We start from the raw sequence: 12,676 nt of genomic DNA, 5'->3' as shown, positions 1-12,676 counted from the left end.
CTACATTTTAGTCTTTTGACTTTCAGACCAAAAATCTCTTTCTTGTAAGTCACTGACTTGTTGGTGTTTAATGTGGTCCATGTTGCCCAGGACTCAGTTGCAGAGATTGTACTTTTCTGGAGATACTGAGGCTCTGCCAAACTGACTTTGTGTTAGTGCATTCTACTCCTCCCAATGCATAGGCCTTACTTTTCTTTTTTCTTTTTTTTTTTTTTTAATTTTTATTGATTTATGATAGTCACAGAGAGAGAAAGAGAGAGGCAGAGACACAGGCAGACGGAGAAGCAGGCTCCATGCACCGGGAGCCCGACGTGGGATTCGATCCCGGGTCTCCAGGATCGCGCCCTGGGCCAAAGGCAGGCGCCAAACCGCTGCGCCACCCAGGGATCCCGGCCTTACTTTTCTTTATTCTTTGCAGGCTTCTTTGTTCTTCAGCTCTGTGTCTTGTAAGTTTCTGAAGTTCAGTAATAAAACTTGGAAAAAGGGATATTCACATAAAACTTGGATTTAGATCAAGTTGGGAAAGTTGATTTTAATGTTTATCATCATTGTGAGGCATGAATGGGTCCATCCCAGGAACCTCTTGTTCTATGATTTCATTTGTCCGTCATTTTCCCCATTACTTGACATTTGCTTATTCTGTTAATGTCAGTGTAGTTAATATTAAACATAGGGCCTAATTGGCCCACTTACCAAGACACAGAAGTTCTAATTTAGCTTAAAAGATAACAGATTACAGAGTAGCACCTGCTTTTACCCAGAGTTACAGTCCTAAGAGTCTGTAGTTCCCAGCATGTGCGTATTTAACATGATTAAAATAACCTTAACAGATGAGTTGATAAATTGTCCTTTCATTCAGCAAATATTTGATTGCCTACTGTGTGCTAGGCATGATTCAAGGTGCTGAGGAGTAAACAAAATAGACAAAAATCCTTGCTTCATGGAGCTTTCATCCTAATAAAGGGAAGCCAAATTTAAAAACTTAGGGGTACCTGGCTGGCTCAGTTGGTAGGGCAAATAACTTTTTTTTTTTAAGATTTTATTTATTTATTTGAGAACGAGCGAGCACGCACAAGCAGGGGGAGGACCAGAAAGAGAGGGAGGGGAAAGAATCTCAAGCAGACTCTTCCATGGGCGTGGGCTCAATCTTAGGACCCTGAAATCATGACCTAAGCCAAAACCAAGAGTCAGATGCTTAACCAACTGAGCCACTCAGGTGCCTGGAGCATGCAACTATTGATCTCCAGATTGTGAGTTTGAGCCCACATTGGGTGTAGACATTACTTAAAAATAAAATATTTTAAACATTTAAATAAGTAAATTAATTATATTGCATTAGGTTATGGTAAGTACTGTAGAAAAAAAAAAAAAGAGGGGTTGAGAGTACCAAGTTTGTGAGGCGATTGGTGCTCTGATTTTATTTATTATTTTTAAAGATTTTATTTATTTATTCGTGAGAGAGACAGAGAGAGAGAGAGAGAGGCAGAGACACAGGCAGAGGGAGAAGCAGGCTCCATGCAGGGAGCCAGACTTGGGACCCGATCCCGGGTCTCCAGGATCATGCCCTGGGCTGAAGGCGGTGCTAAACCACTGAGCCACCCGGCTTCCCAGTGCTCTGATTTTAAATAGAATAATTAAATTAGGTAAGACTTACTGCTAAGTTGACATTTAAACACAGTTCTGAAGAAAGAGAAAAGCCATGTGGATATCTGGGAGTGAGGAGGTGGGAATATTCCAGGAAGAGGGAATAGGCAAGTGCAGAAACTCTGAGGCAGGAACAACCAGGAAGCCAATGTAGCTGGAGTAGAGTGGAAGTGGAGATAAAAGTAGTAGGAAGACGTGTCAGAGAGGAAATGGGCGGGGGGGGGGGGGGGGGAAAGGGGGGCAGACTGTCCAGGGACCTGAAGGTCATAGTGAGGACTTAGGCTTTTATTCTGAATGAGATGAAAAGCCACTGGAGAGTTTTAAGTAGAGGAGTGACATGAACTGATATATTTTTTTAAATAGTTCTGGCTGCCCTGTTAAAAATAGAAAAGAGAGAGGTTAAGGGCAGAAACAGACCAATTAGGAGATTACTGTGGTAATCCAGGGAAACATTATGATGGCTTGGACCAGGGAAGTAGCTGTGGAGGTCTTAGGAAGTGGTGAGATATTGAATATCCTTTGAAGGTAGAGTTAACAGTATTTCTCAGTGGGTTGGTTGTGGGGGTTTTGGCCTGAACAACTGGAAGGATGGAATAGCGAGTAGGCTGGCTCTCTATCTATTCATTCATTGATTATTCATTTTAAAGGGGAGTATGGATAAGAGAGGGGCAGGTTTGAAAATGAATTCAGGATCTCTATTTTTAAAATTTTTATTTGTATTGTGATAAAATATACGTAACATGAAACTTACTATTTTAACTATTTTTAAGTGTACAATTCAGTGGCATTAAGTACATTTACAATGTTGCATAACCATCACCACTATCCATTTCCAGAACTTTTTCATCATCTCAAACAGAAACTCTGTACCCATTAAATAACTCCTTCTCGGGCAGCCCTGGTGGCCCAGCGGTTTGGGCATGGAGCCAGCTTCTCCCTCTGCCTGTGTCTCTGTCTCTCTTTCTCTCTGTGAGTCTGTCATGAATAAATAAATAAAATATAAATAAATAAATAAATAAATAAATAAATAAATAACTCTTCTCCCTCCTTCTCCCTGCCCCTAGTAACCTCTATTTTCTGTCTCATAAATTTGCTTATTCTAAGTATGTCATATAGGTAGCATCATGCAATATTTGTCCTTTTGTGTATGGTTTATTTCACTAAGTATGTTGTAGCATGTATCAGAATTTCATTCCTTTTTAAGATTGAATAATACTCCACTGTATGTATATACCATATTTGTTCATCCATCTATTGATGAATGAAACTATTATGAATAGTTTCATTTATGAATGATGGTGCTACATTGGTTTTTAGTTCTTTTTTTTTTTTTAAGATTTTATTTATTTATTCATGAGAGACAGAGAGGCCGAGAGAGAGAGTCAGAGAGACACAAGCAGAAGGAGAAGCAGGCTCCAGGCAAGAAGCCTGACATGGGACTTGATTCCTGGTCTCCAGGATCATGCCCTGAGCTGAAGGCGGCACTAAACGGCTGAGCCACCTGGGCTACCCCCTGCTTTTAGTTCTTTCAGAGATATACCTAGGAGTAGAATTGCTAGACCTTATGGTAATTTTGTAATTCTTTGAAATAACAAAAACTAAACTGTTTTCCACAGCAGCTGCACCATTTTACATCCCCACCAGCAATGCATGAGGGTTCTAACTTCACATCCTTACCAACATTTGTTATTTTCCATGTCTTTTTGTTTTGCTTTTTGTTTTATTGTAATCATCCCATGAGCATGAACTAGTACCTCATTGTGGTTTAGATTTGCATTTCCAGGACCTCATTTTTTCCCCAGTTTTACTGAGATGTAGTTGGCATGTAACATTACATTAGTTCAGGGTGTACAAGGGAATGATTTGTTATATAATATGTTGCAAAATGATTACCACAATAAATTTAGTTAACATCCATCACCTCTCATAGTTACAAATTCAGGGCCTTATTTTTTAACTCTGAGACTGAAGGTTGTAAAGGTAGAGAGAGAAGGGGTTTGAGGCCTGACCCCTGAAGCACTCGCAACATTTAAAGGATGGGGTGATGAGCAGTTGGTAAAAAGCAAAACCAAGAAGAGAAAGATATCCTGGAAGCCAAGTGAGGAATGTGTTCAAGAATGAAAGAGATGAATTCTTTCAGTTTCTACAAATAGATCAATTAGGATGAGGACTGAGTATTGACCATTTGATATAACAACATGGAAGTGAATGATGATGACCTCTAGTTGACCAAGAATAATTTTGGTGGAGTGATGGGAGTGAAAGCCCATTTATAGTGAATTCAAGAAATAGAGGAATTTGAAGTAGGGAGCATACATAATCTCTTAGTGAATTTTGTTATGAAGACAATCAGAAATGGGGCAGTAGCTTGAGGGATGTGGGATCTGGAGAGATTTTGTTTTATGGCAGACATTACAGAAAGTGTGTTTAATGGGACTGATTCAATAGAGAAGGAACATTTATTGATGCAGAATAAAGACAAGAGAATGACTGAAATGGCTTGCAGTTCTGAAAAAGCAGAACGATGTGCTCCTAGCAGCACTGTCCTGTGCCTCAAAACTCTAAGACACAGAGGGGAGAGAGTAGGAAAACTGAAGAGGTGTGAATTGTGACTGCTGCTGTTGTGGCCTCTGTAGAATTCAGTTGAAAGATCTTGATGGCAGCCTCTGGTTTTATTCATAATAAGGCACCTCAACAGTAACAGCTGGAACCTGCTTTTCTTTGAGTTCTAAAGATCTAGGGGATAAGGAAAGAAGATTTTCCTTCTCATCTTTAGTCTTTTTTTTCTACTGTGAACATTTTGACCTTGCCTCTGAATATAATTGTGTCTGATACTTGATCTTAAGCTATGTTATATCAAAGTACATGCCACACCTGTCCCACACTGAAAGAAAGCCATGCTATGTGGGCAGAACCAAAAGGTGCTAAAAATCCCTTCTGTTTTCTCCACAGCATTACTTACCCCCTAGGACAGAGTGGTCAAGTGGTCAGTGAGAAAGTTTTAACTATTTATGTTTCCACTAGTTACAGGGAAATTTTAATTTTCTTATTTTACTGAAACCTCCATTTCTACTTTCGAGCCTTAGGTCTTTAGAGGGCATATCTTAGCAGATGAATAAGAGTGGAAAATAAGTTTATACCTGTGATGGTAGCTACTAGGAGAAAGGCTCCTTTAGTAAAGAAGTCTGACCCACAGTCATAGTCAACCTATGAGTCATATTTGTCAAACATGCTAAATACAAGACATAAAAGGTAGGAAATAATGAAATAACAAATCAGTTGGGCATTGCTAGAGAGCACTTTCTGCCAACCCTTTGTGCCTGAAATTGTGATTGTGTGGCTAGCCTAGTCTTACTCTAGGTTCTGTGTCTGTCTTTGCAGAAGGAATACAAGTCCTAAGTATTCACACAGATTTGTGATGAAAGATCCAAAGGAGGCTTCTAAATAAATTTAAGAATTGCTCTACCAGTTACCTTTTCACCCTAAGTAAGTCTGGAATGCATCCAGCAAAACAGCGTTTGCATGTTCATACCTTTCAGAATGAATCATCTTCCTTCCTTTTAGTGAAAGAAGGGCTCTGTTGACTATTTCTGGCAGAATTTCCACAAATGTGCTATTTTTCTTAAACCTTCCAGTGTTTTACTCAAGTTAACCTGGGGGAGGGGTGCCCGATGTTCCCAAAGGAGACCTCTGAATCTCCCAACTCTCAGTCATTTATGCTAAAAGAGCACTCAGTTCTGATTCCTCTGGGAAAATATCAGGTATCCTTTTTTAAAAAAGTTCCCATTATAGGAAGTCAGAAATGGCAGGTAGTAGACTGCACAAGACTGCTGTGCTAAGGCCTGGGGAAAGGTGAAGGTTTGTTCTGGCTCATTGAGCGTAATCCTCTCGACCTGACTGAAATGGAGAGTGCTATCATCAGAATGTTGAGGTGAAATCTGGGACATCCTTTGATCTCCCTGAAATTCAATATTTGTCCCAACTAGTCTGAACTTGTTATTTTTATATTTTGCAGTATCCAGACATGAGTCAAGAATCTGATTCTCCATTTGTTTTCATCTGCACAAATCCCCAGGAAATGATTGTGAAGTTTCCTATTAAAGGAAATCCAAAAATCTGTAAGTCACAAGCTTTGATGGTCTAATTTTCTTTTCTTTTTTTTTTGTCTCGTGTCTCACCTGTTTAACTTTTTAAAAAATCTTCTCTTTTTACCTTGTTCTATGGCATCTCAAGCTTTGGAGGATTAATATAATTATATTTATTGATGATAACTTTCATATTAACTACAGTATAGCCTTCCAAAGTGTACCTTGATCCACAATTATGGGCATGCTGTTGAATCACTCTAAACTTCCATTTCTGACTCCATTACATTTGAGAGAGAGAAGGACACCTGGGTGGCTCAGTGGTTGAGTGTTTGCCTTCAGCTCAGGTCGTGATCTCAGGGTCCGGAATCAAGACCCACATCCAGCTCCCTTCGAGGAGCCTGCTTCTCTCTGCCTATGTCTCTGCCTCTTTCTCTGTGTGTCTCATGAATAAATAAATAAAATCTTAAAAAAACATATTTTAAGAGAGAGAGAGAACATGCACAGGCACGAGCAGGGGGTAGGGGCAGAGAGAGAAGGAGAGAGAATCCCAAGCTGACTCCCTGCTGAGCACAGCACCCAAAGTGGGGCTCGGTGTCATGACCTGAGATCATGACCTGAGCTAAAACCAAGAGTTGGATGCTTAGTGAACTGAGCCATCCAGGTGCCTGCAGACCCTATTACATTTAAAATCCTTCTTTGTAAGTCAAAAGAGTCTGCTTTGCTCCTTTGCACTGTTCGTTCAAGGAAGTAGTAAGTGAATGCCAATGGCAATAATGATATTTATGCATTGTTCCTCAGTATTCAAAGAATAAGATTTAAGTTTGTGTCTATTTTTGAGTGTTTGGAGGCTCCACTTCCTGCTTTTCCTGTGCTTACTCTAGCCCTCTTGTTCTTCATTCTCTTTTTGAAACCTCTTGATGATTTATCTGTCTGTAACTTTTGCTTTATATATTTTTGATGATAGACCCTCTGCATATTCACTTCTTAATCACTTTATAGACTCTATTTTATCAACTTCCAACTCTTCTTCAACTCCCAGCTTCTCTTTCTCTGTGAAGTCCTACCGCAACCTCTTCTATTTGTTTTTTTTTTTTTTTTAGTTAGTTTGTTTATTTGTTTATTTTCATTCATTCATTCATAGACACAGACAGAGAGGGAGACAAAGACACAGGCAGAGGGAGAAGCAGGCTCCATGCATGGAGCCTGACGTGGGTCTCGATCCTGGGTCTCCAGGATCACACCCTAGTCTGAAGGCGGCGCTAAACCACTGGGCCACCAGGGCTGCCCCAACCTCTTCTATTTCAAAGCAATCTTGAGAAACACAAAGTGGTGTCCTTTCTGTCTAGCTTTCTTTAAAAACAACCTCAACAAACCTTCCATTTGCTCATGTCGGTTACTATTTTGTGCCTTGATGACACAGCTTTCTCGTGTGACTGGATGATTTGGGGGCATGCGTTGTCTTCAGTTGTATACTACTCTACCTCACTCCGTATCTTGAGGACCAACTAGCCATTTGATAAATGTGTTCTTTTTTTTTTTTTTTTTTTAATTTATTTATGATAGTCACAGAGAGAGAGAGAGAGAGGCAGAGACACAGGCAGAGGGAGAAGCAGGCTCCATGCACCGGGAGCCCGATGTGGGATTCGATCCCGGGTCTCCAGGATCGCGCCCTGGGCCAAAGGCAGGCGCCAAACCGCTGCGCCACCCAGGGATCCCTGATAAATGTGTTCTGTAGAGAAGTCCTTCTCTTTTCCTTTCTTTCTCTTTTTTTTTTTTTTTTAAGATTTTGTTTGTTTATTTATTTGAGAGAACGAGAGAGTGTAGGAGTTGGGGCAAGGGCAGAGGAACAAGCAGACTCCCCGCTGAGTAGGGAGCCCTATAACTCTTGACTGGATCCTAGGACCCTCAGACCACTACCTGAGCTGAAGTTAGACACTTAACCAATTGAGCCATCCAGGTGCCCTCTTAGAGAAGTACTTTTCACACTGTACTGCAAATAAAAATCACCTAGAGAGCTGTTAAAACACAGATTCCTGGGCCATCTCAGAAGTGTTACTGATGCTATTGCTCAGCTGACTACAGTTTGAGTAATACTGCTTTTGATCACAAAATAAGAGTCGAATATTCAACCAAGTGAGCCACCTAGGCACTCTTCCACTATTTAGGATTTAAATCTCTCTTTTTGGGGATCCCTGGGTGGCTCAGCAGTTTAGCACCACCTTCAGCCCAGGGCATGATCCTAGAGACCCGGGATTGAGTCCCATGTCAGGCTCCCTGCTTCTCCCTCTGCCTTTGTCTCTGCCTCTCTCTCTATGTCTCTCATGAATAAATAAATAAAAATAAAATCTTTTAAAAAAATCTCTCTTTTCTTCTCTCTCTTTTTTGGTTGTGGGACTCGATCCCTCTCTGTTCCATGATCACCTTACTTTAGGTACTGATAGTAGCACTGGTGGCAGCAGGGAAAGATTTTAGATTTTCTCTCCCATACCCAGTGCTACTTGACATTTAGTCACCATAAATTTTTCTTAGCTTCCTCCCCTATCTTGGTTTTTATCTGCTCCTTAAGCTCCTGTGAGAAAATGTACTGTGTAAACAAAGTTTAGATATTTCTCTGAAATGTTTTACTCCAGTACTTTCTCTACCCAGAGATCTACCTTCAGTACATATGTGGCCTCTGTTTTTCTTGATAAGGTTTAATGAAGTAGGAGTGCGGGGAGTGATGCTCTTAGGAGAGAGCTTTAGTAAAAAAAAACAAAAAACAAACAAAACAGGAGAGAGCTTTAGTAACCTCCTGTCTTTTCCTCATTGTTTTTGTTCTTAAAAAACTTTAAAAAGCCATAATGGGCTTTATGCTTATTTCAGGGATAGCAGAACTAGAGAGAAATTGTGGGACTGTAGCTTCTTCCATAGTGGGCCAAAGTGAAACATTGGTCAGAAATAATAGCAAAGTTTAAAGAATAAAAGGAAAGGATGGATTGACCAATCCCTATGTGTCTTAGAAAAAAAAATATATTGTTTAAAGTAGGCTCTGTGCCCATCATGGGGCCTGAACTCATGACCCTGAGATCAAGAGCCACATGCTCTACAGAGTGAGCCAGCCAGGCTCCCCAGAAAAAAAAAAAAAAAAAAAAAACAAAACTATTGAGAGGCACCATCCTACCTGAAGATTTAGTTTGGTGTGAAGTTTCTTTTTTTTTTTTTTTTTAAGATTTATTTATTTATGATAGACCTAGAGAGAGAGAGGCAGAGACACAGGAGGAGGGAGAAGCAGGCTCCATGCCGGGGACTCCAGGACCGCACCCTGGGCCAAAGGCAGGCGCTAAACCCCTGAGCCACCCAGAGATCCCTGGTGTGAAGTTTCTATTCCCTGTAACTCTTCATTCCTTCATCCTTCATTCTTCTATACCATCTCTAAAAATCTTACACTCGGGTGTTATATGCAACTGATGAATCAGTAAATTCTACTCCTGAAGCTAAGAATACACTATATGTTAACCGAATTTAAGCAAAAAATAAAAGTAAAAATAAAAATCTTATACTCTGCCAGAACTTCCTTACCGTAGGCCAGAGCTTACAGCTGGAAAAAGTCTTTGCTCCCACTGCCACAGGCAAAAATACGTACTTAGCTCTTAGTTTTTTTGTTTTTTGTTTTAGATTGTATTTATTCATGAGACAGAGAGAGAAAGGAGAGACACAGGCAGAGGGAGAAGCAGGCTCCCCACAGGGAGCCTGATGTGGGACTTGATCACCCGACCAGGATTATGCCCTGAGCCTAAGGCAGATGCCCAACCGCTGAGCCACCCAGGCATCCCTTAGCTCTTAATTTGAAATGCTTCACATTTTCTTCTAGATATATCATTACACTAAGTGGTTAAGGTCCATAGTATTAATATATTCTCTTTCAATTACAGCCCTATGACTTAAATGCTTTTATTCTTGTTTTTTGTTTTGTGGGATGGCCTAGGAATCTTCTATAAATCAGTTCTATGAGATATATTCCAAGTTCTAAACTCTCACTTGCAAATAAGCTTTTAGAAATTTATCTGTTGTACCACATGTATATATATATATATATATATATATATATATATATATATGCCTTGAAGTTATATATATTTTTTAATTTTTTGAGTATAGTTGAAACACTGTTACATTAGTTTCAGGTGTACAATGTGGTGATTCAACATCCCTATATGTTATGCGGTGCTCACCACAGCACAACCAGTAACTACCACCTGTTATCATACAATATGATGACAATACCATTAACTATATTTTCTGTGCTGTACCCTTTCATCCCGTTCCCTATTCATTTCATAACTGGAAGTAAAGGGATGTATTTTAATTTGTGCTTTTGGACACATAAACTTGAGCTTGCTTAACCTGGGGATAATTATGTTTTCTTAAAATTGAAATAATTCAGAAAGGAGCATTGTGCAATATGATATCACTTGGCTGTGTGTCTGCTCAAATTAGGAAATGCAAAAAAGTATAGTAGAATATCTAGGTTAAATGCTCAAAGAGATAAAGGAAATCGTTTTACTTTAAATGAACTACATGTTCTATAAACTCATGCAAATACTGCCTTACATGTTATGCAAAGCATGTGAAAATCCGTATGAGAGTTAGATCGATTGATTCCAAATACTTTTTCCCCTTTTAACTTCTTGTCCATCTGCTGCACATGCATTTGATTTTCTTTTAGGTACCTGATTGAGGATGTGGTTAACACTGAAATGCTGCAGGTACTAAATATAAAAATATTGGGGAAATATCAAAACTTTAAGAGAGTATACTGTATGTTACTGTAGTTAACTGCCCAGATCCCAAGTCTTCAAAGACAAGGCTGAACTAGAACTCAGAGTTCAGAGTTCCTGCAGTCTGAGGGCAACTGTGATGACTGCTTCTTCATGCTGCAAGAAGCCCCAGTCCCTTTCGTTCATGGCCTGTAGCTGACCCAAGAATTTCTACTATTGGCAGTCACTGTGGTAGGTGTTAGGGATGCAAAGAAGTCCTTACTTAAAATGAGCTCTCAGATTGCTGGCACATGTATGGTTTTCTTAGGTAGTCTAGGGAATGAAAGAATTTCTGAATCCCAGGGAATGCTCTGGAAGTCCTTTCTTCCTCTATATCTCTTTCCTACTATTAGTTTTAAATTTTATGACATCATCTCTGCAGCCAGGGATTAGTTTGCCTACCCATTGAGTGCTTTGCTCCTATGGGTTGATCTTGCTTGAGCTGGTCTCACTGAGGGCTTTCATAATCAGACTGGAGTTTTCCGTAGATTGTACTTGGAATGTTCTTTTTTTTTTAATAAATTTTTATTTATTTATTTATGATAGTCACACAGAGAGAGAGAGAGGCAGAGACACAGGCAGAGGGAGAAGCAGGCTCCATGCACCGGGAGCCCGACATGGGATTCGATCCAGGGTCTCCAGGATCGCGCCCTGGGCCAAAGGCAGGAGCTAAACCGCTGCGCCACCCAGGGATCCCTGTACTTGGAATGTTCTTAAACAGTAAAGTTTTGAGAGTGTCAAGAAGATAATGTCTCTTTTTTTATATGAGGAATCTGAAATACATGTAGTTAAAAGACTTGCCCAGTGTTGTAAACTGAGATCATAAGAAACACAGTTCTGAAGCCTCAGTATAAATATGACCACCCTTACTTTTTCAGAAAACTGAGTTTATGAAGCACTTTAACATAATAGTATTTCAATGAGTTATTGGATTAAATGACTTAGTGTTTATATAGAAAACTCAGCACAGTGCTTGGTGTTTAGAAAGCACTTAATGTTAGTTGTAATTCTCTCAACTTTGCAAGTTAGTAGGAATTTTTTCTTTCTTTTTTCAGTTGAGTAAATAGGTTTATAGAAGTTGTTTTGGTCACATCTTTCTATCTCTGGTTTTCCTGCTTTTTTCACTTTATCAGATTGCCTCGGAAACAAATTATTCCAATCACATTTCATTTTTAGGGCACAGTATCATAGAGCTGGAAGGAGCCTTCTGTACTACGTAGTCCAATTTTCTCTTAGCATTGAAAAAGCTGAGGACAAGAGTGACTAGGTAACTTCCTCACGTATGGCTAGGTAGTCTCAAACTACAGCTAGGACCTCAGTCTTCTAACTTACTCAATGTAGAGAACTAGAAGTCTAGAGTCCTAGGTGGAATTCTGAATTCTGTCCTAGCTTGCCCTAAAAAGTTGAATGAGATGCAGTACTTCTTTATACCTCTGGGTACCACCATCTTTACAATAGATACTCTTATGTTTATCTGATATCTGCCAATTTTTGTTACTTAGTCCCTATGATTCAAAGGTTTTGAAATTTGTAATGTCTGCTTTCTTTAATTCATTTGATGAAAACATTTATTGAGCACCTACCATTTGGCGCTCACTATGGTAGTGTTAGAGATACAAAGGCAAACATGCCTTGTAATAGGGCTTTTTGCCAGATTGCTGGCACATGTTCGGATTTCCAGCTGGGCAGCCTGGGGGATGAAAGACTCCTAAATCCCTGGGAATACTCTGTGCTCTAAAGCCCAAATTAAAATCAACAGCATTGTGACTATTGTGGACAGTGTTCAGGGCATTGCTTAGTGATGATTTCTGAGGAAGCCCAGAAAATAAGTAATGTCATTCCAGAGACAGGTATACCACTAAAGAGATGAGAAGGAAAAAGAAAACAAAATTTAAGGAAACAGGGAAAAACTTGTTAGGTTGAGGTTATTTTTCTCACAATCTTTTGCAGTAGTCAAGACAAATCAAGTATTCTTATTTTAGTTGGACAAAAGAGGGTATTGAAGTCTAGAGTGACTAAATGACTTGCCCCGGGTTTTACAGCTAATTAATAACAGACAATGGTGAACTAGCACCTGGATCTCCTGACTTCTAGTCCACTGCTCCTCTTTCTTATATACCTGATTGCTGTAACAAATGAAAAAACATA

At 39.6% G+C, this 12,676-nt stretch overlaps 1 protein-coding gene across 2 annotated transcripts in view; it reads left to right on the top strand.

Annotated features, from left to right (window-relative positions):
- Positions 1-12,676, top strand: part of TRIP4 (thyroid hormone receptor interactor 4) — a 60,253-nt gene that overhangs the window by 43,957 nt on the left and 3,620 nt on the right. The window contains exons 12-13 of one of the 2 annotated variants that reach the window (XR_005986261.1): positions 5,026-5,130; positions 5,660-5,762. Coding sequence is in view for 1 of the 2 variants with exons in the window: in XM_041745651.1 (XP_041601585.1) it covers positions 5,660-5,762 (103 nt within the window). In the remaining variant the exon portion in view is untranslated. The remainder of the gene's footprint in view (positions 1-5,025; positions 5,131-5,659; positions 5,763-12,676) is intronic. The other variant, XM_041745651.1, reaches the window with a different exon arrangement.

The sequence above is a fragment of the Vulpes lagopus genome, chromosome 2, assembly GCF_018345385.1.
Source record: "Vulpes lagopus strain Blue_001 chromosome 2, ASM1834538v1, whole genome shotgun sequence".
In the NCBI taxonomy this organism is placed as follows: Eukaryota; Metazoa; Chordata; class Mammalia; order Carnivora; family Canidae; genus Vulpes; species Vulpes lagopus.
Note: the sequence above shows the minus strand (reverse complement) of the source record. Positions and strands in the feature narration are given on the sequence as shown.